The sequence below is a fragment of the Phialemonium atrogriseum genome (assembly GCF_030411735.1).
Source record: "Phialemonium atrogriseum strain 8032-3 unplaced genomic scaffold QBC33scaffold_12, whole genome shotgun sequence".
Classification (NCBI taxonomy): domain Eukaryota; kingdom Fungi; phylum Ascomycota; class Sordariomycetes; order Cephalothecales; family Cephalothecaceae; genus Phialemonium; species Phialemonium atrogriseum.
The window spans coordinates 120,727-147,273 of record NW_026848149.1 but is presented as its reverse complement, the minus strand read 5'-3'; the positions used below and the strand labels follow the sequence as shown (position 1 = coordinate 147,273).

At 55.8% G+C, this 26,547-nt stretch overlaps 9 protein-coding genes across 9 annotated transcripts; 5 read left to right on the top strand and 4 right to left on the bottom strand.

Annotated features, from left to right (window-relative positions):
- Positions 1 to 1,232, top strand: QBC33DRAFT_586434 (putative mediated genome instability protein rmi1 protein). The gene has a single exon (XM_060431474.1). It carries the CDS (start codon positions 384 to 386, stop codon positions 1,149 to 1,151), a length of 768 nt encoding a protein of 255 aa, XP_060283526.1. The 5' UTR covers positions 1 to 383; the 3' UTR covers positions 1,152 to 1,232.
- Positions 970 to 5,760, bottom strand: QBC33DRAFT_537964 (TPR-like protein). The gene is made up of 2 exons (XM_060427838.1): positions 5,521 to 5,760; positions 970 to 5,466 (listed from the first exon to the last, which is right to left on the bottom strand). The coding sequence occupies exons 1-2, from the start codon at positions 5,634 to 5,636 to the stop codon at positions 1,314 to 1,316; spliced, it is 4,269 nt and encodes a 1,422-aa protein (XP_060283525.1). The 5' UTR covers positions 5,637 to 5,760; the 3' UTR covers positions 970 to 1,313.
- Positions 5,761 to 5,859: 99 nt separating this feature from the next.
- QBC33DRAFT_491572 (Nrap protein) lies at positions 5,860 to 9,684 on the top strand. Its single transcript, XM_060425474.1, has 2 exons — positions 5,860 to 6,213; positions 6,267 to 9,684. The coding sequence occupies exons 1-2, from the start codon at positions 5,986 to 5,988 to the stop codon at positions 9,477 to 9,479; spliced, it is 3,441 nt and encodes a 1,146-aa protein (XP_060283524.1). The 5' UTR covers positions 5,860 to 5,985; the 3' UTR covers positions 9,480 to 9,684.
- Positions 9,685 to 10,597: 913 nt separating this feature from the next.
- On the bottom strand, positions 10,598 to 13,764 carry QBC33DRAFT_65295 (GTPase-activator protein for ras-like GTPase). The gene is made up of 5 exons (XM_060432957.1): positions 13,104 to 13,764; positions 12,885 to 13,018; positions 12,581 to 12,829; positions 10,930 to 12,523; positions 10,598 to 10,864 (listed from the first exon to the last, which is right to left on the bottom strand). The coding sequence occupies exons 1-5, from the start codon at positions 13,303 to 13,305 to the stop codon at positions 10,704 to 10,706; spliced, it is 2,340 nt and encodes a 779-aa protein (XP_060283523.1). The 5' UTR covers positions 13,306 to 13,764; the 3' UTR covers positions 10,598 to 10,703.
- A 2,710-nt stretch (positions 13,765 to 16,474) lies between these two features.
- QBC33DRAFT_578148 (glycoside hydrolase family 43 protein) lies at positions 16,475 to 18,227 on the bottom strand (the record flags this gene model as incomplete). Its single annotated transcript, XM_060431038.1, has 5 exons — positions 16,475 to 17,155; positions 17,255 to 17,425; positions 17,525 to 17,619; positions 17,714 to 18,044; positions 18,123 to 18,227. 5 exons carry the CDS (start codon positions 18,225 to 18,227, stop codon positions 16,475 to 16,477), a joined length of 1,383 nt encoding a protein of 460 aa, XP_060283522.1.
- Positions 18,228 to 19,256: 1,029 nt separating this feature from the next.
- Positions 19,257 to 21,461, top strand: QBC33DRAFT_65208 (isoprenoid synthase domain-containing protein). The gene is made up of 9 exons (XM_060432956.1): positions 19,257 to 19,448; positions 19,525 to 19,764; positions 19,861 to 19,926; positions 20,006 to 20,268; positions 20,330 to 20,486; positions 20,543 to 20,632; positions 20,687 to 20,720; positions 20,789 to 21,030; positions 21,106 to 21,461. The coding sequence occupies exons 2-9, from the start codon at positions 19,559 to 19,561 to the stop codon at positions 21,176 to 21,178; spliced, it is 1,131 nt and encodes a 376-aa protein (XP_060283521.1). The 5' UTR covers positions 19,257 to 19,448; positions 19,525 to 19,558; the 3' UTR covers positions 21,179 to 21,461.
- On the bottom strand, positions 21,167 to 23,584 carry QBC33DRAFT_65168 (mfs multidrug transporter). The gene is made up of 5 exons (XM_060432955.1): positions 22,791 to 23,584; positions 22,310 to 22,723; positions 22,208 to 22,231; positions 21,826 to 22,143; positions 21,167 to 21,762 (listed from the first exon to the last, which is right to left on the bottom strand). Exons 1-5 carry the CDS (start codon positions 23,459 to 23,461, stop codon positions 21,330 to 21,332), a joined length of 1,860 nt encoding a protein of 619 aa, XP_060283520.1. The 5' UTR covers positions 23,462 to 23,584; the 3' UTR covers positions 21,167 to 21,329.
- Positions 23,585 to 24,164: 580 nt separating this feature from the next.
- On the top strand, positions 24,165 to 25,084 carry QBC33DRAFT_537951 (uncharacterized protein). The gene has a single exon (XM_060427837.1). The coding sequence runs from the start codon at positions 24,252 to 24,254 to the stop codon at positions 24,789 to 24,791; it is 540 nt and encodes a 179-aa protein (XP_060283519.1). The 5' UTR covers positions 24,165 to 24,251; the 3' UTR covers positions 24,792 to 25,084.
- Positions 25,085 to 25,184: 100 nt separating this feature from the next.
- On the top strand, positions 25,185 to 26,515 carry QBC33DRAFT_586414 (uncharacterized protein; the record flags this gene model as incomplete). The annotated part of the gene is made up of 1 exon (XM_060431473.1): positions 25,185 to 26,515. A coding segment is annotated over one exon (1,083 nt), but the record flags the coding sequence as incomplete, so codon positions are not given.
- Positions 26,516 to 26,547: the final 32 nt, after the last annotated feature.

The window sequence follows — 26,547 nt, the reverse complement described above, 5'->3', positions numbered from 1 at the left end:
ATCTTTCCAACCACTCGATAGAATCTTGAGATAAAGAATCGAGAAAGACGTGAGTCAATTAGGGCTTCAAGAGGATGCAAAGTCCGACAAAATAATCTTCTGCTCTCGGGTCAAATCGGCGGGTTTATCGTATTTTGCGTTTTCAACCTTCAATGTTAGTCGACGGCCAGCAGAGAGCACAACTGTGAGAGCGAGCGAGCCAATGAGAGTCTGGACCCTCACCCCAGCTTCTTAAACGTCCAACAAAGTCCTCGCTATCGGCGCCTATTTACGCCGTATAGAGTCGTCCCGGGGTTAGATATAAACGGTTCCAAGCAGCAACATACTTTCCATACCCCTTTCCAAACACACCACCCAAAAGGCCAGGCCACCACCCAACAACCATGGACCTCCCAACCCAACTCCTCACCTCCCTCCAAGCCCAAGACCTCCCCCTCCCCTCCCCAACCTGGCTCGCCTCCCTAATCGCAGCCCGCAACCCCCCTCCCCCACTCGCCTCCCTCGTCGCCACCGCCCGCGCCCGCCTCCTAGCCTCAGACCTGACGACCCCAGGCCTCCTGGACGCCTCCTACGCCACCTCGCACAGCCTCCCGCCCGCCGCCACCGCCGCGGCGGTCGCAGTCGTCCTACCCCGCGCCGTGGTCGTCCAGGTTCTCGACCTCGAGGACGTCTCCCGCAGCCGCTGGGAGCAGGTCGAGGAGCTCGAGGCCATCGAGCGCGGCGAGGGCACCCGGGGGCGGCGGGTCGTGCGGCTGCCTGTTGGGGGTGACGGCGAGGGCGAGCAGGGGGAGGGGGAGGAGGGAAACGACCGGCAGGGGCAGGGGCGGGGCCCGGGTTCCGGGCCTGTGGCGGCGGAGCCCGGCGCTGGTGGTGCGAGGAATGCGACGCACAAGCTTGTCTTGCAGGATGCTAGGGGCCAGAAGGTGTTTGCGCTGGAGCTCAAGCGGGTCGGGAGGATCGGCGTGGGCACGACGAATATCGGGGAGAAGATACTTCTCAAGAGAGGGGCTACTCTTGCTCGGGGGGTCGTCATGCTGGAACCGTCGACCTGTACCGTTTTGGGCGGCAAGGTGGATGCATGGCAGAAGCCCTGGCTCGAAGGTCGTCTTGCTCGGTTAAGGGAGGCGGCCCTGGCCAATGGGCCGGAGTGAAGCCTGGTAGACGGATGATGGACTTGGGACAGCATTGATACCCCTTGATTTGTTTTACGTTTTCATTTTCTCCGGCTCCTCAGACATCTACGATCAACAACACGCTATGGCTTGCATTGATGGACTTCAAGGACATCAAATCCTATTTCGAATCCGGACCTTTCACGCCGCCACAGCATCACCTAACGCCAGCCACCCTTCCACAGCCCACGGCGCAACCATGATCGCCACCTGCCCATCTGCAGCTCTACCCGTGTCGGCATACGCCACCGCGAGTTCCTCCGCGCTCAGATCCCCGCGCGGAGGAACCGCCTTCCGTGCGACTCGGAGGGCCATCTCGGCTGCCGACTCCGCCTCATCCCCGTCACCAACGGCCGCGATCTCGGTCCATCCATGCGGCAGGAACGGATGCAGCATGACATCCGTCTGTATATGCCCAAGCACATCCTCCTCGGAGCCATTCTCTCCCACCGAAACAATGGCCCTCAGCACCTCGCCGATCTGGCCGTGTTCTGTTAGCGTGACACTCTTGTCACTCGCCCTCAAGACTTCCAATTCGGCCACCACTGCCTCGAGGCTCTCGTCGTCGCCGTCCAGCAGTGCGATTACCCCGAGCAACAACACGGATTGCACGTGTTCGGGGGTCTTCTCAATGGCCTCGAACAGCACCTCTCTAGCCCTGTCTCGTGACTCTCCGCTCCCAGTTGCCCAAAGAACTTGAGCAAGGACACAAACGGCGTCAGGATTCCCGTCGGATTCCTCAAGGGCGCCCTCAAAACACGCAACGGCTTCGTCGACATGGTCATTGTAATAGTTTGCCAGGCCTACCGTGAGGTGTGCGCTCAGCCGAGCCTTCCTTCGCTCATCGGCGCTGAGTTTGCTCTCCGAGTCATCGCTGCTGAGCTGGAGTGCCAGCTCGCCGGCTTCTATTGCTTGCGAATATGAACCAGATGCCAGGTAAGAACGCGCAAGATCGGCCTTTGCGAGGGAGAAGCGTTTTAAGGCTTGTGCAGACTCTGCTGCCTCATACTCGGCTTCGACGGCGGCGCAAATGCCTTCGAGAGTTGCGACAGCGAGATCATTGTCGTGCGTCCGTTCCCTGAAGAGGGTGGCGAGGTGGCCGTAAGCTAGATCCTGCGGCTTCAGGCCCTGGAGCTGGCTTAGCGCGAAGATGGGTTGGATGAGAGAGGTGATGGGCAAGTTTGGAGGGGCGGTTATGATGTGGTCGAATAAGGACACCGAGTACAGTCTCCTGGTTAGAATAGAGGAAGAGTCTGAAATGTCCATCGCGTGCGTAAAGAGCCCGCGCGCTTCTCGAGGGTCGCCGTATAAAAGAGCGACGAGGCCTTGCCCGAGCCAAGCATGGGCGTAGTCAGGATCGGTGGACTGTGCCTTGGTAAAGGCTTCGTTGGCAAGGCTGAGATCGTTCTCGAGCAATGCCAGAGTTCCGAGATTCGTCCATGCTTGTGCGCTCCTTTCGTTCAAGTACAGACTCCGCACAAATGCGTGTTGCGAGACTGCCGAGTTCACTCCGCTTGTCGCCACTCCAAGCGCATTCCAGAACTCGGAATTGCCCGCTTCGAGCTCAATAGCCCGCTTGAAGCACATGATGGCAGCTTTGAGGTACCTGCTCGATTTATTCCTCATGGATTCAGGGAGGCAGGTGTGCGCCATGTGCTCAGCCCAACCCAGGTTGTAGTACGCCACCGCGTGGGCATGCGCATCACTCGCCGAAACATGGAGGGCACGCTTGTGAGAGAGGATCGAGGCATGGAGACACCTTGTTAGATCAACTCCGATCTTCTCGTCGGCTGGGAAGATGCCCTTGGCGAAAATAACGTTGTTCCCGACTCCGTCCACTTCCTCCAGCACCTGATATTCCGGGATCGCGTCATCATCGCCAAGGAGCTGTCGCACTGTTACTTCTGGGAAGTCGCCGACGTGGCTCTGGATACAAGAGAATATAGAGCAAGAGTCTGCCACGGCTCTCCAAAAGTTGAACGTTTCCACAACACTCCGAGGCGCTTGTACCGCAGAGGCGAGCGTTTCGCCCGCAAGCTTGATCGACTTCCCCAAGAAGCCCTTGTCCAGACAATCGAACGCGTTTTCCACCGAGGCTTGCATGAGTGCGATAATGACTCCCTCTTCCTGGGGTCGAACGTCGATGACCTCGCGATAGAGTCCGATAGCCTCGTCAAAGCCGCCGAGTTCGCGCTTGATGTTAGCGAGCAAGAACTTGGTAAACCACGTGTCGCCAGTAATGTGCGCCCCGGGCGCCTCTTCCAGCTTCTGTGCGTTGACGGTTGCTTTTGTTGCGGCAACGTATCGCCCAGAGCGGTAATAGCTTTCGCCCAGTCCAACCCACGAGTGATAGTCGTCGGGGGCTAGTCTTAGGGCAGACTGGAAAGAGACGATTGCCTTGTGATAATCTTGCTTGTTCAGCTCGGCAACACCCAGCGCCGCAAACGGCCAGCTGATCCCCTTCCTCTTGGACCCAGGAGGCGGCTTCACCTTCCCAGAGTCGACTACCCTCTGGGCAACCAGTTCAACACGATCCCAATCGCCATCGTCGGCAAAGATCCTGGCAAGTCGCTCCGCCGCTACGACCTCTGACGAGGACAGCTCGATAGCCTTTTGAAAGCACTTCCTCGCTCGCTTCTTGTCTTTCGCGTAGTCGGCGTAGTACACGCCAAGGATCGAGTACGCGGGTGCGTAGTTGAGGTTGTTCTTGAGAGCATCCAAGAAAAGTGCGTAAGCGCCTCCCCGGTTTCTCCTCGCCGATTTGGACGTGTCGAGGTTCCAAATACAGGATCCAAGTCGGTACTGTGTCTGCGCGAGGAGTTCCTTCGCAGGTTGGCCCTTCTCGACAATCAGGGGGATGCAAGCCTCAAGCTCTGCCTTGCCCTTCGCATAATCCCCCTTCAAGGCCTTCACCCATGCTGCTTCGGCCCTGACCCGCAGATTCGATGCATCACGGCCAATTGCTCGCTCGAGAAAGTCGATTGCTTGGTCATACTCTTCTTCCTCTTCCCATATCAACCCGACCCCAATAAGGGCAGGTGTGGAAAAGGGATCGTTGGCAAGCACGTCGTCAAAAAGACTTTTGGCCTCCTGGTGGTGCCGTGGAGTTTGGTAGAAGACAAGTGCCGTACCCAGGTACAGAGAAAACACGTCAGACGTATGTCGAAACGGCAGTCCTGTTTTCTTCTGTTCGCCCCGGAGGTGCTCCTTTGCCTTCCGCATCAGCTCCGCGTTACTCTCATGCTCCTCGAGATACTGGTAGTACTCGCCCATCAGCCGATATGCAAAGAGCGAGTTCGCTGAACTGATGCCCTCGGTCATTATCAGCAAACGGTCCTCCTCTGTCGTGGGTACATAGGCAGTTGGCACGCCTCCATCCTCGTCGTCCTCGCTCTCATCCTCCTGATCGCCAGGGGAAGTAGATGCACTAGTATCCTCCTCCACCTTAGGAAAAGGCGACACCAAACTGCTGAGGAAGCCCAGAAGTACCCTAGTAAGGTCACTATCTGGGAAGAAGGTGCAGTATTCCCTTAGCACTCCCACATCCCAGTCTTTGATCTCCTTCTGATCCTTCCAGTCGATGGCGATGTCCCATGCGATTTTGAAGGGGTGCTTAATAATAACCATGTCTTTCGCAAGCTTCAGTACCGTCTCGAGCTCTCGTGCTTTCTCATCTCCAGGCGGGAAGGCAAGAAGACGCTCGTAGCAGTATTGAAGCAGCTTCTCCTCGTAAACACGACGAACATCGTCATCCGTTGACCAGTCGATAAGCTGTCGGTAGATATATCCCAGCCTGCTTTGGCCGAAGACCTCGCGCTTAACCTCAAGGGTTACTTCGTTGACTCTCGCACCTATCCTCGTCCGCCGCTCTCCAATCAGTGTGTTGATGCGTTTCTTCTCATCCGTCTCTGTTATCTGGGCGACGATCTCATATGTCTTGGATGGATGAGGAACTCGGCCTTCAAGAGCCGGATAAATTGGGCTTCCTGGCAAGATGAGATCAAGAGCCTCGACATACTGCTGGCGATCACCATGAGTCCGGGCGAAATCGATGAACTTGTCAATCACGTCTTGACACCTGTACATCTCGTCCGCATCACGGTAGATTTCTGCCAGCTTAAGAGCAGCGTGCTGGTACTCACGCAGCTTCCTGGGGCGCAGATTTGGGTACAGCTTGACCAAGCCCTGCCAGGCTTGAGAGTCTGTCGGCTTGGTATTCGCGGCTGCCAAGTATGTGCTCTCAGCCTCTTCGAGCTGATTCTTCTTGTCCAGGGAAAATGCCAAAAATATGAGACTACCTAGGTCAGTTAACAAATCATTATGTATACATATGGGGCGGCTGTCTTACGCTTGATAACTTTTCGGGTCTCGCCCCAGGACTTCGTTGGCCTTTTGGATGGCATCGTCGAATTTCGACTGACGTATAGCCTCCCCCACCGCCTTCAGCAAGGTTTTCGTAGACATATCGAAAGCTGAGCTGGGCTAAATTCCATGGGTGCTTGTAGGTTGTAGAATGAAATTTCAATTCACCATCTAGAAGTCGAGCCTTGAATGCCCGTTTCCTTGCTTTGTACTGATGAAAGATAAGGTGGACTCGCGATGCTCAGCACGGTTCGCACAGTCCACATTCGTGTCAATCGACACTGTCCTTATCCATCACCCCGCCGGTGCGCATCAACATTCTTACGACTTATCGGGGTCCAGGGTCAGAAAAAAAAGTAAAAGAGCACAGCAGAGGCATCATCGCCCACGACGATCACAGGCTACTTGCCCTCAATTCTTCGACGTTTGAAGCGATCGCAGCCTGGAAACCATGGACGTCAACCCAGCAAAACGACGGAAGGTCGAACACATGAATGGGGCCTCTTTCGAATCCGCCATCACTGCTGGGATCCAACAACCAACGTCGTTTGTCTTGGAGACGGAAGAGCTCCTGAGGGAGGTCAGACTAGACCACGAAAAGGCTTTCGAAGGCGCCGATGACCTTCTTCACAGGTTAAAAGGCTCAATTGAAGCCATCGAACCACATGGACCTATCCCTGTAAATAATATGCAGAACCTCTCTTTGGAAGTGCTAGGACTGACTTGCAGCAGATTACAGAAGCAACCTCGAAACTCGAGAAAGCCCACGGAATAAAAATACCTTTCCCGGACCCAAGGCCGCCGAAGGAATGTTCCTACAAGGTGTCTTTTGCAAAGCCAGCGCAATTGAACGTGGTTGGCAGCTATGTCTCCAAGACAATGGTCGAGTCCCAAGCAGACCGCGCAGTCGACATGATATTGGTGATCCCGGAGGAGGTCCTTCAAGAAAAGGACTACTTGAATCTTCGATACTTCTACAAGAGGGCCTACTACCTGTCAAAGGTCGCGGTATCCTTGAAGCAAGAGCTTGGGGCTAGTATTGGAGACCTGACATACGAGTATCTCAATGGCAACCCGTTGCTGCCAGTGCTGGCAGTCGCACCAAAGGTGGCAGGTGGAACGAAACAGAGTGCTGAGAAGCCGGGCAAGGGAGCAGATTCAATGGCCTCCCCGTTGGGTTATCGGATACGCTTGATACCTTGTGCTCCGGACGGATATTTCCCAGCGCAGAAACTCTCTTCGGTCTCCTGTCTGATCCGCAGTGGCGGGGACGAAGACAAAAAAAAATCATCAGCTCCAACGCCATTTTATAACTCGACGCTCAAAGCCGAAAGTGCCTTCATACCTTACCTACGCCTTCTCCGACAAGCCGAGAAGGCATGTCCTTCCTTCCAGGATGCCTGTATCTTGGGGAGGGTTTTTCTGCAACAGCGGGGACTTGGAGGCTCGGTTTCTCTGGGTGGCTTTGGGCATTTTGAATGGGCTGTCCTCACGGCTCTTCTACTACAGACTGGGGGTCGGAAGGGACAGGCATTGCTCTCAGCTTCCTTGAACAGCACGCAGCTATTCAAAGCCATGATCCAATATTTGGCCGAGACTAACTTTCTGAAGAAGCCATGCATCTTAGGCCCCAGCAAGGAGCAGGCAGAGGCTATCCGAGAAGCCGGCCCTGTGGTCTACGACTCGGCGCGTCATCTCAATATTGCCTTCAAGATGAGCTCTTGGTCCGCAGCCTTGCTCCATCAGCATGCTAAATGGACGCATGCACTCTTAAGCGACAGCCATGCCGACCACTTCACGCCGACCTTCATCACCAGAGTTGACCATCCCGCTCACATATTCGACCTGACTGTCAAGCTGCGCTTACGTGAAGGGTTTGACCAGTCTGCATACGAATCTCGAGGACAGGGATGGACCTTCAGTGCCAAGGTTTACAGCACTGTCAAGAGAGCGCTGGGAAATAGAGCTCGGCTCGTCTATATAGGGAACAGCCAAGCCGCCTCGTCGTGGCCGTTGACTGGTTCTCCTGCGTCTCCGATAGACGCAGATATTCTGGTTGGGGTGATCTTCGACTCGGCCCACGTGGGTCGGCAGGTTGACCATGGCCCTCCTGCTGAAGACAAGAAGGAGGCCCAGAAATTCCAGCAGTTTTGGGGTGACAAAGCCGAGCTTAGACGCTTCAAGGATGGAAGCATTCTCGAGACCCTGATCTGGACCTCGACCTCTCCGGCCGAGCTCTGCGAGGAGATTATCCGATATATCCTTGGGCGTCACCTTCGCCAGGAGGCCGATGTAGAAGACCTCAGCTTCTATGGCAAAGGATTGCCGTCTCTTCTGCCGGTCCAGCCCACCGATGGCCCAGCGTTTAGTGAAGCACGACAGGCCTTCGAGACTTTCGAGCGTGACGTCCGTGATCTCGAGGACTTGCCTCTTCATGTTAGACAACTGGCACCCATCTGCCCCGAACTCCGGTTTGCGTCCGTCACACCCCCTTCGTTCGCCTCCACGAAATACGCCCCGCGCCCTATGGACGTCATTATTTTCTTCGAGGCGTCGGGGAAATGGCCGGACAACCTGGCGGCCATTCAACGAGCAAAGATCGCCTTCTTGTTGAAGATTGGCAGTCTCCTCGAGGAGGCCAAGCCACACGTTACAACCCATCTCGGGGTCGAGAATGTTCGTCTCGATATTGAGAATCTAGCCCACCTCGATATTGTCTACGAATCTGGGGCTGCATTCCGGCTACGCGTCCACAGCGACTTGGAAGAGACGCTCCTCGACCGCCGAACCAAGGACAAGACGCTGGAACAGTATGTCCGCACCGAGAGTGCCAGTCTCCTGTCCACGTTCCGCCGTCTATATACCTACCTACCCTTGCACACCCAGACCATCCGGACCTACGCGACCCGGTTCCCCGCCCTATCGCCGACCATCCGCCTCTTGAAGTCCTGGTTCGACGGGCACAAACTCTCCATCCACTTCGCCCCGGACTTGATCGAGCTCTTCGCCCTCCACGTCTTCCTCACCCCCTATCCCTGGGACGCCCCGTCCAGCGCCACCACCGGCTTCCTCCGCACCCTTCTCTTCCTCGCCCGCTGGGACTGGCGGACCGAGCCCCTCGTCATCGACACCACCTCGTCCACCGACCCCGACGACCCCACAATCACCGCTCCGCCCACCGCTGTCGACCGCGCCGCCGTCGCCACTCGACTCGAAGCCTGGCGCAAGATCGACCCGGCCATGAACCGTACCGTCCTCTTCGTCGCGACCAACCATGACGGCGGCGGAAGCGGCACCGGCACCGCGCACACCTCCCTCGCCGGCGAACCCACGCCCCCCAAGGTCGTCGCCACGCGCATGACCACCCTCGCCCGCAGCGCCACCCGCCTCGTCCGGGACTGCGGCGCAGAGATCGGCCTCGCCCCCGTCGCCCGCGCGCTCTTCGCCCCCGCCCTCGGCGACTACGACGTCCTCATCCGCCTCGACCGCAAGGCCCTCAAGGCCTGCGCGAGGACGTACGCCGCCGATCCCGACAGCGACGGAGAAGAAGACGGGGAAGAGGAAGGGGGCGCGAGGCACCACCACCGCGCCCCGCGTTTCAAGAACCTCGACCGGCGCACGGGGCAGGTCCCCCTCCCACAGGGGACGCACCCGGCACGGCTCCTCGTCGAGCGCCTCGGGCTCGTCGTCGGCGGGCCGCTGCTCTTCTTCCACGGCGCCGAGGACGACGCCGTCGTCGCGGCCGTCTGGGACCCGCAGGCGCGGAGGCGCGCCTTCAGGCCGAACCTGCCGTGCTCGTACCGGCCCGTCGCTGCTTCTGGGTCGGGCGACGGCGATGACGACGAGGCTGTGGAGGTGGAGGTCAACCGGGAGGGGATCCTGGCCGAGATTGCTAGGATAGGAGGGGATCTGATTGCCGAGATCGAGGTCAAGGGGTCGTCTTAAATTTTGCTTCCTGTCTCCTGCCCAATTTTACAGGCGCACCTACCTTTTTTCCCTCCTTCCATCGAGTAGAGGTGCAATACGCGAAGAGCCGTTAGACAAGATATCCTAAGCATGCGAATAGGCCATGCAGGTTCTCACGACGACGAAGGGTACATAGGAGAGAGAGTAGATATAGTAATCGAGAATTTCCTCTTTTCCTACGTGACTACCAATTCACTCTAGCCTCTCGCGTAAGCCATCAAACGTGTCTGCCAACCATTATCCTCCCTCGAGACTAGCGAATATATTGTTGTCGTCCTGTGAGGACAAGTGGAGAGAAAACACGCAAGGAAACGTAGTAGATCCCATTATTCATGTCAAACACTAGGCGCAAAGAAACCCCGCGAGAAGCTGCCGGCCGTTGAGACGGAGGCGGGAGATAGTAGCAACCACCAACGACCAAAATAAAAACTGAAAGCAACCGCAGCCGCCGGACCAGCCGAAGCAAACGCAAAGAACCCAGCAACACAGCAACATCAAACCACCATCTGCCTCATCCAGGCCATGTCCCAATTCTCTGCCGGGCAGGCCAAACCTTGACGACACGGTGTAAAAATCTATCAAGCCGACTGGAGCGCACTGCTTCCTTCCCTGCCTTTTATATCTCAGGCCCGGCATTCTTCTGTACCTCTCATTCGTCTGCTTCAGAAGAGATCATATTAGGTTGAAAGTGATTGTTCGATTGGTCAAGATGTCCACAGCCGCGCCCATTTCCGTTTTCCGTATTCCACGAGAAGGCGAGGGAAGATCGAACTGAAGGACGGACGCAAAATCTGCCCAAGCGGAGGGGAGAAAAGAGAAAGAAAACGAAAAATATGAAATATGAAATAAGCAGGTGGGAGAGATATGTCCCCACTTGTCAAGCCGAAAGTAAAGAACAAGGCCTCTCCTTTTCGGTTTTGGATCGACCTAGGACAGAGGTCGGTCGGATGAAACGTTCCAGTCTTGCAGTGTCCATAACGCAGGCAGGCTAGATCCGAAGGGCATCGGAGGCGAAAAGGTAGCGACGAAATTCCGTAGGTTGCTGTATACATAACCCGCAATGAGACAAAAGGAAAGGAAGGAAACGTGACAATTGGTATCAAGATTTGCCCTGTAGACAGAACGCCAGAACTCCAACCTGGAAGCAGATGAATGTCGAGGATGCGCGTAAGGAGTCGTTCATCTTGGTATCCACCACCGGTTTTACCAGCCCTTCTTTCGAGCGAACCGCTTGTTGAGGAGAGCGAGGACTTTCGGAACGTTAAACTGGACGTACTCCAGATCCAGATCATCCTGGTTGTCCTTCTGCATCTCCAGCAAATCGTCGAGCTTGAGATCGAGCTCGAGCAAGCCGCGATTCCGTCCTGCAGGTCGAATTAGCGCAAGCCCATAGAACATTTTAAGCCAAGATGGGGGACAAAATAAATACCCTTGTAATGCAGCGAGATGACAAATGTCCCCGGCAGCGGACTGGTAAAGTTGAAGTATATGTTCGCCCTCCGGTTATCGGGAACATTGCTCTTCTGGATGACGCCCTCCTTCTCGAGTTGCTGGTGCGTGAACTTGTAAGGGCCCAACACCTGTTGCTTCTGCTGTTTCCGGCGGGTGCCCTCGCTCTGGCTTCGAACATTGTGCAGGTAGCTCTTGTACGTTTCAAGCTGTCCGACCAGATACGAGTTATGATCGCGGATTGTCTTGTAGACCTCCTCAAGCTTTGCCGTTTCCACGATAACACCGTCTTTGAGGCTGCCCAGATGCTGCAGCTCCTGCTCAACTTCATCGCGGAGCAGGCTGAATTGGTCACTCTTATCGATCACCTTGAGCTCTTGCAGCTGACTCAACAGCTCCATCGCCCGGATGCCCTTGCGGACCATGACCGCATCATTACGAGATGTTGCCGCGGCGTCGGCGACGCGCTCCAGGCGGAGTGGCCTCTTCGAAACCGCCACGTTTTGCGGGATGGACCGCATAATCTGCACAAAGATGGACTTGGCCTCCATGAAGAAGACCTCTTCCTGCGTGATGTCGAGTGCCGCCGTGAGGCCGTCGAGGGCAGTCTCCCATCGACTGAAGAGGGGAAGGTTGATGACTCTGTTTTCCTTCCGAGGGACTTGTGGAGGGCTTGAGCCGAGTTCCGAGATGATAATAGACAGATGCGAGTTGTCGTCCTTGCAGAGCTCGCCCGTATGTTTCTCGATGAGGCCATGCATGGCATAGATTTCGTTCAGGGTGATGGATAGCTCGAGGTCCTTTTTCGACAGCGCAACATAGTTGTCCATCTCGAGGCTCTCGTAGAAGTCCTGGACTTCACAAAGATCCAGCATGAACTTGTTGACCCGGTCCTTGTTCCCGTGGACGAAGGGCTGCAGCTTGGCCATATATGGCTCCTTCGCATACGAGGGTTTATTAGCCAAGTTCTGCAACATCTTGGCGATCAGGGTCAGGGTCCTGCGCGGTTTCTCGGCTGGGGTTCCATCAATGAGCATGTAGGACTTGGGCGTGACAATGGCCGGGTTGATAAAGCGAAGGAAGAAGAAGCCCCCGATCAGTGTGCAAATAACCTGATCGTTGGCGTCAGGGTACTTTCTCTTGGTCAGGCTCCGAATCTGCTTGCAGATCCACCTGATCCCGTAGGGCGCCTCGTCCAAGCCGTCGATGATGGTCGCCAGGAACCCATTGGCTATCTCGGTCAGCATCGTCAGTCGGGGTTCGATGATGGCCTGGACCTGAGGATTATCGGCCGCCTGCTCCTGTGTTATGCCCTTAGGCATCGAAGCCGGGAGACTGCCGGTATCTTCCTCGATCTGCTCGATCATGCGCTCATAGACCTTCAGCGGGTTGATCTCCAGATCGAGGTCCTTCAGTTCGATCAGGCTGTTAATTCTGTCATGAAGGATCGTCTTCAGGAAACTCTGGCCGGGACCTCGTCTTGTGTAGGTAGTCATCATTCGCGAGACGGGGGTGTTCGCGCGTAGGAGAGAGGAGTATTCAGGGGTATTGTCGAATTGGTAGGTCAGGACGGACTGTCATCCAGCGTCAGTCATATCTATCAATGATGCGAATCGAGTCAGATCACCTACTTGGAACATGGTAAGGAGAAGATGCTCTTCGCGGCTCTCGTATTGGTTTCCGTAGATGGTGAACATGACCGTCTGCAACAGCGAGTCGATCTCGGACATTGACACCAAGCGACAGAGATGCGCAATATGTCTTGGCTCGGATTGCAGCAGGAACATCAAGTTGCCATACTTTTGCGTCTTGTCGTCGTTGGGGAACACGCCTTCCTGCATTTCAGTGGCATCTTCAAGGTGGCTTGCGACTTCGTTTTGCTGCGAGAACAGGTGAGCAAGAGGCCTCGAAGGCAGAAAATGTACAGCAACGCACCTCCTCGAGAGCCATGCGATTCTGGATCAGCAAGGCAATTCGCGAATCCAAGTACCGGACGTCCTTCTCGAGGACGAAATTCTTTTTTGACTGCGAGGAGATTTTAGACTTCAAGTCCCGCAGAATCTTTTGCGCTATGTAGAAGGTCAGTATCACACACACACACGCACACACACATACACAAGTGAAGGGCAGGGGCCTTCGCTGGGAACAACATACCCTTAGCAAGCTCATCCTCGATGACCATGTCCGAGTCATTCGCAGACATGGACATGTACAGCGCCGACATGGAGTATCTCTTAGACTGGCGGGCGGACCGCGAGCCATCGTAAGACGACATGGTGTTCTGTCGGGAGATTGGTTGGAAGGAGGACGAGGAGGCAGTCGAGGCTCGCGAAGGGGTCTGCAACATGACAGACATATTCGCGATGCCGTATCGAAGACCAAGTGAGGGTCAGGCTTCAGAGCCCGATGCTCCAGCGATGTGGGGCAATGCTGCACACCAGATTGAGTTGAGAAGCGCAAAAGGTATCAGAATTCGAGGGGCGCGACAAAGGTCGTCGGGTAGGTCGAAGAGTAGAAAGCGCCTTCAGGGAGCCGGTTCGATGCTGCGTCGAATCCCAATCCCAATACCGATAGGGAGCGAACGCGAACGCGGTGCGAAGACGAAAAAGAAGGTTATATACGGCTCGGCGGGAGAATCACGGCGCTATGGGGCAGGTGTTGGTCGCACAACGTGGCTCCTGGTCGGTGTCGGTGTAGCCAGGGGAAGAGGGCAAGAGGGTAAGAGTGTGTGTGAATGGCCCTCTGTCGCACGAGAAATCGCTGAGGTCAAGATAAGTAGCCCAGTTGGCAATGGGGCGGCTAGATTGTGAGAGTTAATCTCGCTGGCGCCTGACGGACGGGACGAAAAAATGCTGATACTGCCGCCGATGCAGTTAAAGGCTTGCCCCGATGTCTGAACGGCGTCTTTGTCTTAATTGTCAGGTCGGCGTGTTGATTGTCTTGGAGAGGGGTCCTGGTACCCTGTCTCAGGTGTGGGTGGGCATGCGTCGCATCGGCTGGCTGTCTCTGTGGCTGGGAGAAGGCCCGCCCTGGGAGCTGTGAATGGCGCAGAACAGAATTGCAGGATTGATGGGCCGCCTTCTGTGCGTGTGATAGGCAAAAAATAAAAACACAGACAAGAAGATTGAAAGGATAACAGAAAAGGTGGTTGCAGATGTGTAGGAGGTCGGAATAGAACCGAATGCTCAATGAGAATGGACGATGTGGATAGGGATGAGACTGATGGGGGTCAAACACGGCCTGTCAGGTGAGGGGGGTACCTGATTAGAAGGACTGACTCTTCGGGGCTTTTTTTTTTTTTAGATTCGTTTTTGGTTCCTGTCTTGAAGGATGGATGCGAGTTGGGGGAGGTGGGGTATGAGGTCTGAGCTCTCCTCTCTTCCGTCTTTCAACCTTCAGACGGAATTACGAAAGTGGTTTACTTGGCTGCGTGGTGCGGCAGGTGGTATGGAGAGGTACCGTAGGGTACAGATTACATACATAGCAACCTACCTCCCTATGATACCTACCTATATCTCTTCCACCTTCATAATGCCCGTCTCCCTCCTTCACCACCGGTCCAACAAAGAAAGGGGTCCGGGAGAGGCGGTGGGGATGATGGGATGGTCCTGGTACACTAGAGGAGAAGGCGCAACCGATGATAGTCAAGCCTGCCCTAATAAGACGGTTTACGGTATGTACGGATGTACAGTTCCAGCCTCATCCATTTGGGCAGGGACATACAATGAAGAGAAGAAAGAAATACGAACCTCGAGGTCTTGAAACATCGCAGACACCAAAACAGGGGAGGCACAGCTGAGAATTATTGGGAGCGATCGCCATCGAAAAGTACCTAACTGCGCTGTTTGAGACTTCTGCAGGGGTTTGGATGAGGGAGAGAGGTGTTGCTCTGTCACTGGTCAGGCCAGAGACACCATGGATAACCCGGGTATAATGACAGGGGCAGGAGCATCCGGATTGGAGGACATTTGGAGGCCCCAATTGGGCCCGCTCACCGCCTTACCAAGTTTGCCACCCCACCCCATGACCCCCCTCTCCCAATGTATCCATTACCTATACATTGATATCATGCGTGTGCGGGAGAAAAGGAGCATTTTCTAAAAAGAATCGGAAAATTGGAAGCAAAAGAGGGTGCATTCGGTCTGCCTAGGTTTTGCGCCGAATTAATTTACGATACTCCCGAGAAGGGACACAGGCCTCGTCAAACTGATCAATCTGAAGAGAACCCACAATCTACACATTACTGTCTGTGGACGGATATGTCCGTGCGAATAGTAGCAGCCCGTACTGCCAGCCCGTAGTGCCAGCCCGCTACGGCTGCCCAAACTGGCACGAGGCCAGCCCCACTACTCCCGCCCTCACATCCAGGGCAGCGCGCATGTCTCACATCGTTACGTTAGCACTGATATCGGGAAGAAGCTGGGCGCTCTTAAGCTGATGAATCTCTTCTCGGTGGAGAGGCAAAATGGCTGACATGCATGATCCTGTCTGTAATTAGGTAGGGCATTTGTCAAATCTCAGACCCGCGGCAAACTAAGACCCGCAGCAAAGAGACAAAGGGAAAGGGGGAATGACAACCGGAAATGAATATTTCGTCATGACTCAGAGTTGCCAACTTAAATTTTCAGTGTCAGATCAGATTCGCTGTGAAAGAGCTAGAGATGGAAACATGCGACTTGTCAGCTTCATGCAAATATCGAGACGTTGGTTATGCACACTACTAGTTACAACGTGGGAAGCAATCCATTGCCCATGCCGATCGGCAGACACATGGAGATCTCAACCTTCAGATGGTCCAATTTTGAGAGGGATTCTCGATTGCAGTCCTCAGCCCACCTTCGTCACCGTCTTGCTCAATTTCCCGATTTAGCTTGTCAGGCGGCACGGGATGGAAGATCAATCATCAATTCTTCCCATTTAGAACTGCATCACACCAGCCTGTCACCACTCACGCACCAGGTTCATCAGCTTCAGATCGGGCGCATATCAAATCGCCTTGGCTATCGAAACAACCATAACGTCACCACTACCCGGCAGACTGCAGGACGTTGCCCTAGTGATCATAACTGTCATGCACAAGTCGGTGCGGGCTAGACTTGGGGGAAACTGAGAAACTTTATGCCACCAACAACCCAAGCTCGGCAGTTCCGAGCTGTCTCCAAGTGAAGCCCCAATTTTTCACGGCCAGAGAGAGGGGAGCGCGCTTCGGTGGCGTCCGCTAATTAGCGCTCGGTCCGCCTCAGGGGTGCCGTAGCACCTTGTGACGCCAGTGGTTGTTGGCCCGGGCCGGACGACCGGACAAAAGAGACTTGACCCACATGGTGTGTGAGCCAACGCAGGTTGAACGCGCATATCCTCGGAACCGGTCCCTCGGGGCGGAAGCGTTCCTCGATCTTCGCCCGATTGGATTCGACTCAATGTGTCCCTCCGAAATCCAGCGTGGCGGCGAAAGCGAAAAGTAGCACCTGGACTGGTTAAGGAACATATTTACAGCGTCTGCAGGATCGCATATACAGCGTCTACCCTTACTGCACTGGCACCAACAGGCGGTCAACATCCGGCCCCCAACCACCATCGATCCCCTCGAAGACGACCGTGTTCTCACTCCCGGCCTTTAGCTCCACATTCAGCGTGCTGATACTCGGATTCCCGCTATTCGGCTCGAACGCCAGCTTGACCGGACTACCCCCGTTGACGATGACGTTGGCATACCTGGGGCTGCTATCCCCATTGTTGTACTTGATCTTCACCGTCGTCAACCCTCCGGCGTCGCTCTTAACCCCGCTGAAGCTGAGCTTGCCCGGGTTGTCCGTACCCCCGAGGTATCCCGCCGCCTTCCCGCCACTGCACCCGGAGCAGCTGACGTCCCTCGCCCCGCCCGAGTAGGCCGCCTTCTCGCCCTCGTACGACGTGTCGGCCGGCGGCTGGGACCACGCGCCGGCCCCCCCAGAGCTGCTGCTCAGGTTGGGCACCCAGGCCTCGGCGTTCTTCATCGTCACCTTGGCGCCCGAGATGGTCAGCGGTAGCCACATGTACGTCGACGCCTGCAAGTTCGAGGACACCCAGCGGTCGCCCATGTACACGACGTTGCCATCACCGTAGTCCAGGATGTAGGCCGCCTGCGAGCTGTACGTGTTCGACCCGGAGTCGGCGAACGTCTGCCAGGAGGACCAACCCGATGTTAGGGAGGTGGAGGTGCTATAGATCTATTGTTTTGCTCGTGTTAGGGGGTGTTTATCTTCCCTACGGATACAAGTTCGGAGACTTGGTCGGCTTCAAGCCTCTTTGGACCGTGGTATACGCACGTTATCGTTGGGGTCCCACCCTGTCAGGTGGCTCCCGAACATGTAGTACCGCCCCTGGATCTTGACCATGGCTGGCGACTCGATATGGTCTTTCCATAGGTAGGTCGAGGTCGAGCCCGCGATGTCGAGGTAATCGTCCGTGAGCTTGTTGATGCGAAGGCCGTTGTCTCTCTGCCAGAGGGCTGCCCATCAGCGAATGCTTACTTCAAGAGAGCACGGGCGCTTAGCCGTCCAGAGCCTCTCCAGAAGGGGCGCGGGGCGGGAGCCTACGTCTTCAGTCAGGAGGTAGCCTGTCCCGTCGTCATCCTTGAAGAGCCCCATATCTCGGCTTTGGAAGCCGAGCGGCCGGAAGCTGCGCAGGTAGGCTGCCATAGAAACGTCCTCGTGTCAGCCATCATACCAACTCGATGCGCACACTAGCCGGTCCTACACCACACGACGACAGGCAGGCGGTCGTACTATACTTCCCGCAGACCGAATCCCCCGTCGCAACACCGACCTTCGCGTCGCCGTAGTTGCTGCTGTCGGCGTGCATCCACAAGACGTACTTGCCCGTCTTGTCGTTATACAGCACCTTCGGCCTCTCGACGATGCGGTTAGGACCCAAATCACCGCTGGCTGTGCGCGACAGCAGTGCGCCCTCGTACTTCCAGCGGACCAGGTCGGTCGACGAGTAGCAGTTGACGTTCTGGAAGGCCGAGCCGCCGCTCTTGTCCTCGCCGATGATATAGTAGGTCCCGTTGACGCGGATCGCGCCCGTGCCGTGGGCGTTGAGGTGCTCGCCGTTGGACTGTGTGCCGCAGGGAGATATTCAGCTGCTGGCCTCTTGAGATTGAGCTTAGGACAACGGGATCCGCTCTATTCGTACCGCCGTCCAGGTGCCCCCAGGCACGACCTGCAATGAGGCATAAACCTGAGAGGCCGAACCTGCTAGCAAGGCTAGCAGGCACGAGAGGTGGAGGGGTCCAAGCATTGTCGCTGGCTTAATTAAGCTGGCCACTCACGAAAAGGACATGAGATCACGGTGGGAATATCAAACACTCCCAGAGCGAGGGTCGTGTTGCAGCAGCACCGTGATGCCTCGACGGGGCATCTGATATATCACTTTCAGTGGGATCTTTCCAAGCGGGGATGTGGGAACGGTAAATATGACGTTTAAATTAAGCCTTGTTCCATTGCCATATTAAAGATCCGGACTATCTTCCGCATCCATCACATGAAGGAACGGATGAGGGACCTGAAAATTAACAACGACCCCGAATTTTTGATCCTGGGTGTTGAGATGTTGCAATGGTCTTCCGCTCCACTTTTGCTATGGCCGCGATCCGCCTGAGATGGTTTGACGCATGCCGGAAGCTCTTTAAGTATGAGGCTTACTCGGGAGAGGATCTGAAGCTGGGTTTTGGTTGTCGGTGGCGGCTAAAGAGCTCTCTGGCAAATACGCATCTTCTCCCGGATCGGATGGACCTCATCAGATCTTGACCCATGAATGGAACGGCTTTCTCGTCAACTATGGTTCTCAGTTCGCCAACTTTTACATCTGCGACACTGGGTCTGGGGGTACACCTTCGGCAGCTACTCAACAGACAACAGTGTTGGCCTGATGATGTGTTGGCCAAGTCAAAGCTGTCTGACCCTCGGTCTCTCCAATTGCATCGAGTGTCAAGAGTCTGATTGGATAGGCAGCAGGGCGATGGGTGAGGGCTTCTAGGCTGGATACCGAGATCTGATTTCCTACTGTACCCCTGATTAATAAAGGAGCTGGTCACTTTCATTATCTGATCATGGTCTCTCTTGCCGACTGTTCTATATGGGAATGTTCCCTTCACTCTCTCTATCAAGCTGTCCGTCCTGTCTGTCCTACACCTGCGGTTCACTGGCTGTCAAAAACGGTGCTCTTTCGCCTCGCTGATGCCTATCCTGACATTCACTAATGCTGGGACTCTCAGAAGACCCACAGGAGGTCAGTTGAATCAATGTTCAGGTTGACACTGGGTATCTAGGTACTTATTTACCAAATTCACCAGCCCCTTTATTCACCAAGAGTCAGGCCTGACTCGGTTGACAACAAACTCACATCGAACTCACAAGTAGCACCTTCACCAAGGTGAATGAATTTTGAGTAAACATACCATTATTTGAATGTGACCTTGAATTCACTTTCACCTTGCCCTCAAGTATAAAAAGCCCAGAGGTCAGCCTGAAAAAAAATCTAAACCAAACCTCAGTCCTGACAATTCTAAAAAAGACAACACCAATCTTGACAATAGGGTTACTCGCAACAATAACAACAAAACTGCAGTCATGGCATCGCCCTTGCCGTCAGCAGGCCCAAGTCTGAACACCTCGGCCAACACAACCAATGAAGATATTACCGAGATCCTCCTGAACAAGCTGAGAGGCAAGAAGGTCGTGATCCCCAGCCTGTTCTCCATCTTCGTTGGCTGGCCGCACGAGGTCAACGCCAGTTACCCGAGGCTGAAGGTTGCGGTGGAAAACAAGCTGTCAAAGTAAGGATTCCTCTGAAGTCACCCCTTGCAAGAAGTCTGCTTCAAAAGTAGTTTGTTGGTGATCAAATGGACTCTAACACAAAGGGTGTGGAATAGGTTGCTTCCCAGTGAGAACCTCAGGAACAAGGTCCGAGATGCCGACCCGGCCATGGTCGTCTCAATGTAGAGCCACTCCCTCCCCAACCGCCCCGCCACCATTTTCTCGAGGCTTCCGGCCAGTCTAACTGATAGCCTTGTCCAGGTTCTGGCCCCACGTGGACTACTCCCAGCTCCGAATCCTCTGCTACATGGTGATTTGGCAGGGCATCTTCGACGACCTGGTCGAGCTGTACAACCGCCGCGACCCGCAGCAGTCCGTGATGCTCCGCCGCGACATGAAGATGTTTATCAACAAGTCGCTCGGCATCGGCGCCTACCCTAACCTACCCGAGACCTTTTGTGAGCTGTCCTTCGCCAAGAACTTCCTCGTCGTCGCCGATGCCGTCTGGTCGACGTATAACGAGGGTCTGTAAGCCCCGAGATCCGACTTGATAGGGCCCCTGAGGCTGACGGGAAACAATTCTAGAGCAACGCCGCCGCCTTCGTGACTGTATGCACCAGTACATCGATGCCACGGCCGAGGAGAAGGTCATGATCGAGGCGGGGCGCACTCCGCAGTGGCTCGAGTACTGGGAGCTGCGAGCCCGCGTCGGCGGTGTTGGGCCCCTGATCGGCATGCTCGAGTAAGCCATCCCTTCACGATTTTTTTCGGGGACGTAGTTGACTGACCATGAAATAGATTTGCCGCTGGAGGATACCTCCCAGCACACTTCATCGAGTCAACGGAGTACAAGACGGCATGCAAATCGCTAGACATCATTGTCAGCATGTGGGTTAACTTCCCAGCCCTAGGTGCTTGACCTCCAGGCTAACATCCTTGCAGGACCAACGACTTGGTGTCCGTCAAGAAGGAGATCGTGAGCAGCATTGCAGCCCCAACGCACCCCCCAACCCCTCGAATTAACGAACGCTAACCTTGAAGCAGAAAGCAGGGTTCGTCTTCAGCGCTCTCCCGATCCTGTACAGCGGCCTCGCCAACGGACGCATGGACATGGCGGTCGACCACGTCACGTTCCGTATCAAAGAGGCGGCCGCGTCGCTCGGGCAGGCTCTGGATACCTTGTCGGTTCGCTTCAGCTCCAGGAACGTGGGCCCCGAGACGTCGAACATTGCCAAACGGGTGATTCTGAGCTTCCGACATATCGCGACCGGCAGCCTCTTCTGGTCGTCAGTATCCCCCGCACGTCATTGAATACATTTGGGAGAGAGTTGGTGTGAGCTAATCATGAACGACTGTCACAGGTTGCAATGCAAGCGTTACGGCATGGCCGAGCATTTGATGGAGGACGACTCGTTGGAGTTCACGCTGGAGTAGGCAGAAGAAGAAACAGGGGGATGGGTACCGCAAGCAGAGATTCACTCAGTTTAGGCATGGGCCTCGAAAGGTTGCTGCAAGTGTGTAGTCCAAGTTGCTACCTACCCACCTAGTTAGTGATTAGCACACCGGAATGAATGACTCCCCCACATCATTTCTCACTCCCGGCAGCATCATTTCCCGTTGCTTCCCCCAAAACACCGGCCTCGTCACGATCACCTGTATCACCGCCGGCCGCCTTCTCCCTCTGTGCCTTCCTCTCCAACCTCAGCACCTGCTTGGCCAGCCTGCTCTCGTTCTTGGCCTGGTCCTCCCTCATCTGCCGGATCACCCTGCTCTTGGACCGAATCTTCTCGCCGTACCGGTAGAAGATGAACGGGATCGGGATGAGGCACACCTCTAGCAGGCCGAGCAGCGTGCCCGCCCACTGCGGCGTGAGCCGCTCGTACATGGCCGGCCCGGCGAGGGGCAGCGTGGCGCCGAAGATCGAGCGCGCCACCGTGTTGCCCGCCAGCGCCGACGCGGCGTAGATGCCGTAGGCGCCGGCGAGGTAGTTGGAGCCGTAGATGAACGCAAGGGTATTTCTTTTTGAGGGAAGGTCAGCATCTCTGTCTGTCAGAAGGAGGACTGTGCTGTGGGTTTCTCACCCTAGGCCGAAGGGGATACCAAAGGCGATGGGGATCGCCCAGTGGATGGTGGCCGGAAGACACGTCCAGGAGAAGACAATCTGCCCGATCGGTGTCAAGATAGCAGATATGCACATGATAGATGCCGTCGCTTCTGGGCGAGCTCTTCCTGTCTCCGGGTCTTTCGCGTGCGAGTTGATGATGTGCCGCCAGAGTGGCTCGCACGCAATCGCGATCACGGTGCCGATTCCGATGCCGACGAAGGCAAGGCCGGAAATCCCCGGACCCCATCCACGGTGCTGGGAGAACACAATCGGATATGCGACGAAGCATAGATACCTGGGAGTCGACACAGTCAGTCATTCATCGGGTTTCCATACTTTGGTTGGGTGGAGATGCCTACAAAATGCCATAAAGGAGAGATATCCTGTAATTTGGTTTCGCGTTAGAGAAAGTCCGATGCCGTAATCCATATGTATTTATATATATATAGGTTTATACTCACCAGACATTGAAGAACCACAGGATCGGCTCGGTAAAGCTCAAAACGAATGGTCGGCTGAGGTTGATCTTGATAAGCTCAAGTGTCGAGATCTTTTGCTCGTAACGGCACCACCATCGGTCGTCGTCAAGCTCCTTCCGCATCTGGGCAGCCTTTTTCATCAGGATTGCGGGTGCATATGTCTCCTTGACCGTAGTCATGATCAAGGTGACGACGCCGCCTAGGATCAGGACAAGCCAATTATCCCATCTCCATCCGAGATACTGGAAGACGAAGCCGCCAATGACGGGGCCACTGACGGGGCCATTCATGGGCGCGATGCTGAACAGGGACATGCCCAGGGCGCGGTACTCTTCAGTTGAAATGTCCACCACGGTTCCGGGGCTGTTCGATACCATGACAGATCCGAATATGGCCCTGCACCACCAAGTCAGGACATGGCTATTCAGGAGGGGGGGCCGAGGGGGTTTGCGCCAAGTCTTACCCGAAGAATCTCACGATCAGGATCTCGGTCAAAGATGTCGCCAGGCAACAGGGGAGGACAAGCAGCGTGAAAGCAAAGAGACATATAAGATATACGGGTCGGCGTCCATACTGCTCACTCATGGGGGCAACGATCAGACTACCGACAGCGAGGCCGAGAAGGTAAGTCGTGACGCCAAGGGTGACGGTGGTTGAGCTCTTTATGTTGAACTCTTCCATCAGCCCTGGTATTGACGCGGTATAGCTGGTGCTGTACAGAACAACGACCCAACATGAGATGGACACGGAGAAGAGTGTCCACCCGCGGTATGCCAGAGACCAGTTTCTGGGGTTCAAGGGGTCATCAGGCTCGAAAACGACTTCAAAGTCGGGATGTCTCGAGGCGGTGCTGCCAAAACTCGTCCCCGTCCGGGCACGAGATATCGGCTCATGGCCGGCGTGCTCGGCCTCTATCTCTAGATCCGGGCTGAAGGCTCTTTCGAGAGCCTCATACGGATCTGAGTCATATGGGTCGGAGTGGGCTGCCTGGCTTCGACGGCTGTGACGACTCGCCGTCTCTTTCAACGGGCGGAGCTGAGGTGATTCCTCCCCTGACTCGGTCAAGTTCTCATTTATCGTTGTCTCTGAACCACCGACTTGGGCCTCCTTCTCCAAGTCTTTGAGGTCAGTCATGGCTCCAGCCTTCTGCTCGGTTTGCTGGCTGGCAGGGTGTCTCGGTTCCGATGTTCGGAGGCGCGGACTGTGGAGCTCAAGGGAAATGAATGGCAACGGCACCTTCGGCCTACCGCTTCAGAACGAATGGTTAAGAATCGAGGAAGGATCAATTTTCATTATATTGATGCAACTGAACTTGGGGGATTTCTTCAAGCCAAGGAAGGAAAGATTTGTAATCCCCCCAAAATATCAAGACAGTCCCCCCTCATAGTACCTGCCAAAAGTGCCTAGCGTGTGAGACGAAAAAATAAAGATGCGATGCCTGCCCAGTTAAGAACGTTGATTTGAGGGTGGGGCCTGTGCAGGCTGCTGCTTTCATCATTCGTTGCTTCGACACTGATGTTTCCCAACGAGCCTGGGAGTGGAAAAGTCTTGTTATTTCCGGCATCACAGGTCTGCAGTAAGGCCGCATTCGGGGACCCACTTCCGTCTCTAGGTAGGTAGCCAGGCAAGGGCCTCGGTACGAATGTGCCGAGTTCCGCACCCGCGGAACGGTCTCGACTCCAACTGGCCAAAGCTGTCGAAAAAGTTCGAGACAGTCGAAGGGAGTGCTCTCCGATTCTCGGCTGGGAGATGAGCACTGGGTGTTCCAACATACTTACCATGATGCTGTCCACATCCAGAGATCAGATGTCGAGTCTCTGCAACGAACTTCCAATAAGTCGGCATTGGACTTACCTGACCTTGTAACCCTATCGCGGCATTCCTGAGAGCTGTGTGTCAATCAAGGGCCGGTGGCCACCCAATCATGTCACTGGTGGCTGACATGGTCCAAAAAGCGTTAAGCGTGCGGGAATGCCCGCAGTGCTGCATCTTCCACATAAGTTCCGACGCCGCCAAGACTGTATCATCAGGGCCCGTACATAACCGTTCAATGACCGGACAGTCTTGGCTGATGAGCCTCCTAGTCGTTGCCTCAGCACAAACAGTAGTGTACTATAGTATGCGGTTGATGCAGTTCGGTTGCTCACATTCCCCGACAGCTCAGGATATACCGTTGGTTGGAACTGGCAGCAGAATGTTGGTTGTCCCTTTGTCGCTCACACTCATGCTGCTCTTCGAGGTTGATGAAATGATGATTTTGCCATTGATGATTATCGTTTTAACTGTCCTTTCCTTCTATCCTAATGCTGATGATATTGCCCTTCCATATGCCTGCCATTTCCTCCTGAATTTCATAGAAGCCTCATCTAGGGTCTCACACTCATCCATGCCTGCTTGGAATTCCATGTACCATGACGCTGAAATGGCATATTCCTCGAACTCCTATCCAGCCAACTCGTCATAAAACAAAATGGCCCTGCTGAACCTAAACCAAACGTTATACCGAGCAAGTGATCCCCTCACGCGCCCTCACACTCTCCTCCATAGGCACCCCGTTCCAATCCGCCCACCTCCTCGCAATCACCTGCGGCACCGGCCTCGTACCCACGATCTCGATATCCACCCCGGACTTCCACGCCGACCCGCGCAGCCCCTCAAACACGGCGAGCAGCTCCCCGGCCCACATCGTTTTCCGCACGGCGAGCCGCGCCCACCACGCCACCACGGGGTTCACCGACGTCAGCCTCTCCACGCGCCGCGCGAGCTCCCCGTTCAGCCACCACCGCAGCCTGCCCGCCCTCCTCCGCCTGGCAAACGCCGCGGCCGGGAACGCCATCGACACCGACGCGTGGTCCCTTCACAGCGGCATCCCCGTCCTCGCCGTGCCCGCAAGCGTCTCCTCCGCCGCCAGCGCGACGAACAGGCGCAGCCTCGGCCTCGTGCAACCCCGACAACCGGGCGGCGCAGATCCGCAGTACTCGGAGCCAGGTCCCAGTGCAGCAGCGGCCCTCCTCCTCTCGGTAGGTGGCGGCGGCGCATCTGCTGGTCCGGCGCGGACCGGGTGGTACAGACCCAGCCCGCGGCCCAGCCTGTCGTCGGAGCGCATGCACAGTGCCGTCTTGAGCGACACCAGGGCCGCCGGGAGGGTGCAGGCGCCGGCCTTGTGGTACGCGTCCAGCACGCCCTGGACCTTCGGGCACCACCTGCGCGCCGTGGCCTGGGCCGCCTGGCACGTGTGCGGCGGGAGGACCGCCACGTCCCTGTCGCGGAGGATCAGGACGTCTCGGGCGCCGGGGTCGGGCGCGACCTGGCCCGTCGCGCTGACGGGTCGGAAGCAGTGCCGAGATGTGAGCGACGCCGTCGAGTAGCGGCTCATCGCGAACTCCCTCGTCTCGTAGCTGACACCAAGCAGGGGGGTTGCCCACCGTCGGCGGAGGTTGTATATCTCGGTGCTTGGGGCGCAGTTGGCGTCGTGCGATCCGGGAATGCACACCCTCAGCAGGAGGGCCCGGTTCTCGGGGCACTGGTCGAAGGCGAATCCCCAGATCTTAAGCCGGAGCTCCGCGGGGAGACTCATGATGGGCGGGCAAGACGGCGGGTCGGATCCGCCCCACAGATCGCCGAGGCGGGTCCACGCAAGTCGGACCTTCCGACGCTTGGCGGCTATGGAGCGAACGGAGTTCTCGATCCCTGCGGTGAAGGCGGCGTATATTCTGTCCCAGCGAACGGGGTTTCCGACCCTTGCGGCCAGGGTGGTGTAAAACCTGTCCCAAACGCTGGCCCAAACCTTGGCCCAGCGATCCCAGCAATCTCAGCGAAAGATGTGGTGGTTCAAGCACGGGCAGCGACTTTGAAGGAGGTAATGCATCACGCTGTGACCTGCCCAGAGCCCAGCGCACACAACGAGGGTGAATACCAACCCAGGCAGGGCGTCGATTAAGGCCCAGACCATTGTGTGCTCCTGTCCTAGGCCCTTGAATGTCGTGAGCCCTGAATATTTGCCAGACGGAATGAGACCGTGAAGGCGGAGCAAAATAACCTCAGGGGACGGCATTCTCCGAGGCCAAAGTGTGTATAGAAGACACTTTAGGGCGGTGACAATAAATTTGGTGGGTATTGAGGATGAAGATATGGCAACAGGGCCTCTCAAGTTGTGTTCATCAAATCCGTCGAAGATCCTAGGGAGAGAAGAAGCCCGGTGCTCCTAAAGTATCAGCGTC

Bases quoted from the DNA above. Each gene is read 5' to 3' on its own strand.
- QBC33DRAFT_586434 (XM_060431474.1), top strand. From the start codon at position 384: ATGGACCTCCCAACCCAACTCCTCACCTCCCTCCAAGCCCAAGACCTC.
- QBC33DRAFT_537964 (XM_060427838.1), bottom strand. From the start codon at position 5,636: ATGTCTACGAAAACCTTGCTGAAGGCGGTGGGGGAGGCTATACGTCAG. The intron at 5,467-5,520 runs GTAAGACAGCCG...TGACCTAGGTAG, and splicing joins GACCCGAAAAGTTATCAAGC to TCTCATATTTTTGGCATTTT.
- QBC33DRAFT_491572 (XM_060425474.1), top strand. From the start codon at position 5,986: ATGGACGTCAACCCAGCAAAACGACGGAAGGTCGAACACATGAATGGG. The intron at 6,214-6,266 runs GTAAATAATATG...GACTTGCAGCAG, and splicing joins AACCACATGGACCTATCCCT to ATTACAGAAGCAACCTCGAA.
- QBC33DRAFT_65295 (XM_060432957.1), bottom strand. From the start codon at position 13,305: ATGTCTGTCATGTTGCAGACCCCTTCGCGAGCCTCGACTGCCTCCTCG. The intron at 12,524-12,580 runs GTAGGTGATCTG...GCTGGATGACAG, and splicing joins TTCTCCTTACCATGTTCCAA to TCCGTCCTGACCTACCAATT. The intron at 10,865-10,929 runs GTATTTATTTTG...TTCGACCTGCAG, and splicing joins CATCTCGCTGCATTACAAGG to GACGGAATCGCGGCTTGCTC.
- QBC33DRAFT_65208 (XM_060432956.1), top strand. From the start codon at position 19,559: ATGGCATCGCCCTTGCCGTCAGCAGGCCCAAGTCTGAACACCTCGGCC. The intron at 20,487-20,542 runs GTAAGCCATCCC...ACCATGAAATAG, and splicing joins CCCCTGATCGGCATGCTCGA to ATTTGCCGCTGGAGGATACC. The intron at 20,721-20,788 runs GTGAGCAGCATT...ACCTTGAAGCAG, and splicing joins TGTCCGTCAAGAAGGAGATC to AAAGCAGGGTTCGTCTTCAG.
- QBC33DRAFT_65168 (XM_060432955.1), bottom strand. From the start codon at position 23,461: ATGACTGACCTCAAAGACTTGGAGAAGGAGGCCCAAGTCGGTGGTTCA. The intron at 22,232-22,309 runs GTGAGTATAAAC...ACCAAATTACAG, and splicing joins CTGTGGTTCTTCAATGTCTG to GATATCTCTCCTTTATGGCA. The intron at 21,763-21,825 runs GTGAGAAACCCA...TCCCTCAAAAAG, and splicing joins GGTATCCCCTTCGGCCTAGG to AAATACCCTTGCGTTCATCT.
- QBC33DRAFT_537951 (XM_060427837.1), top strand. From the start codon at position 24,252: ATGTCACTGGTGGCTGACATGGTCCAAAAAGCGTTAAGCGTGCGGGAA.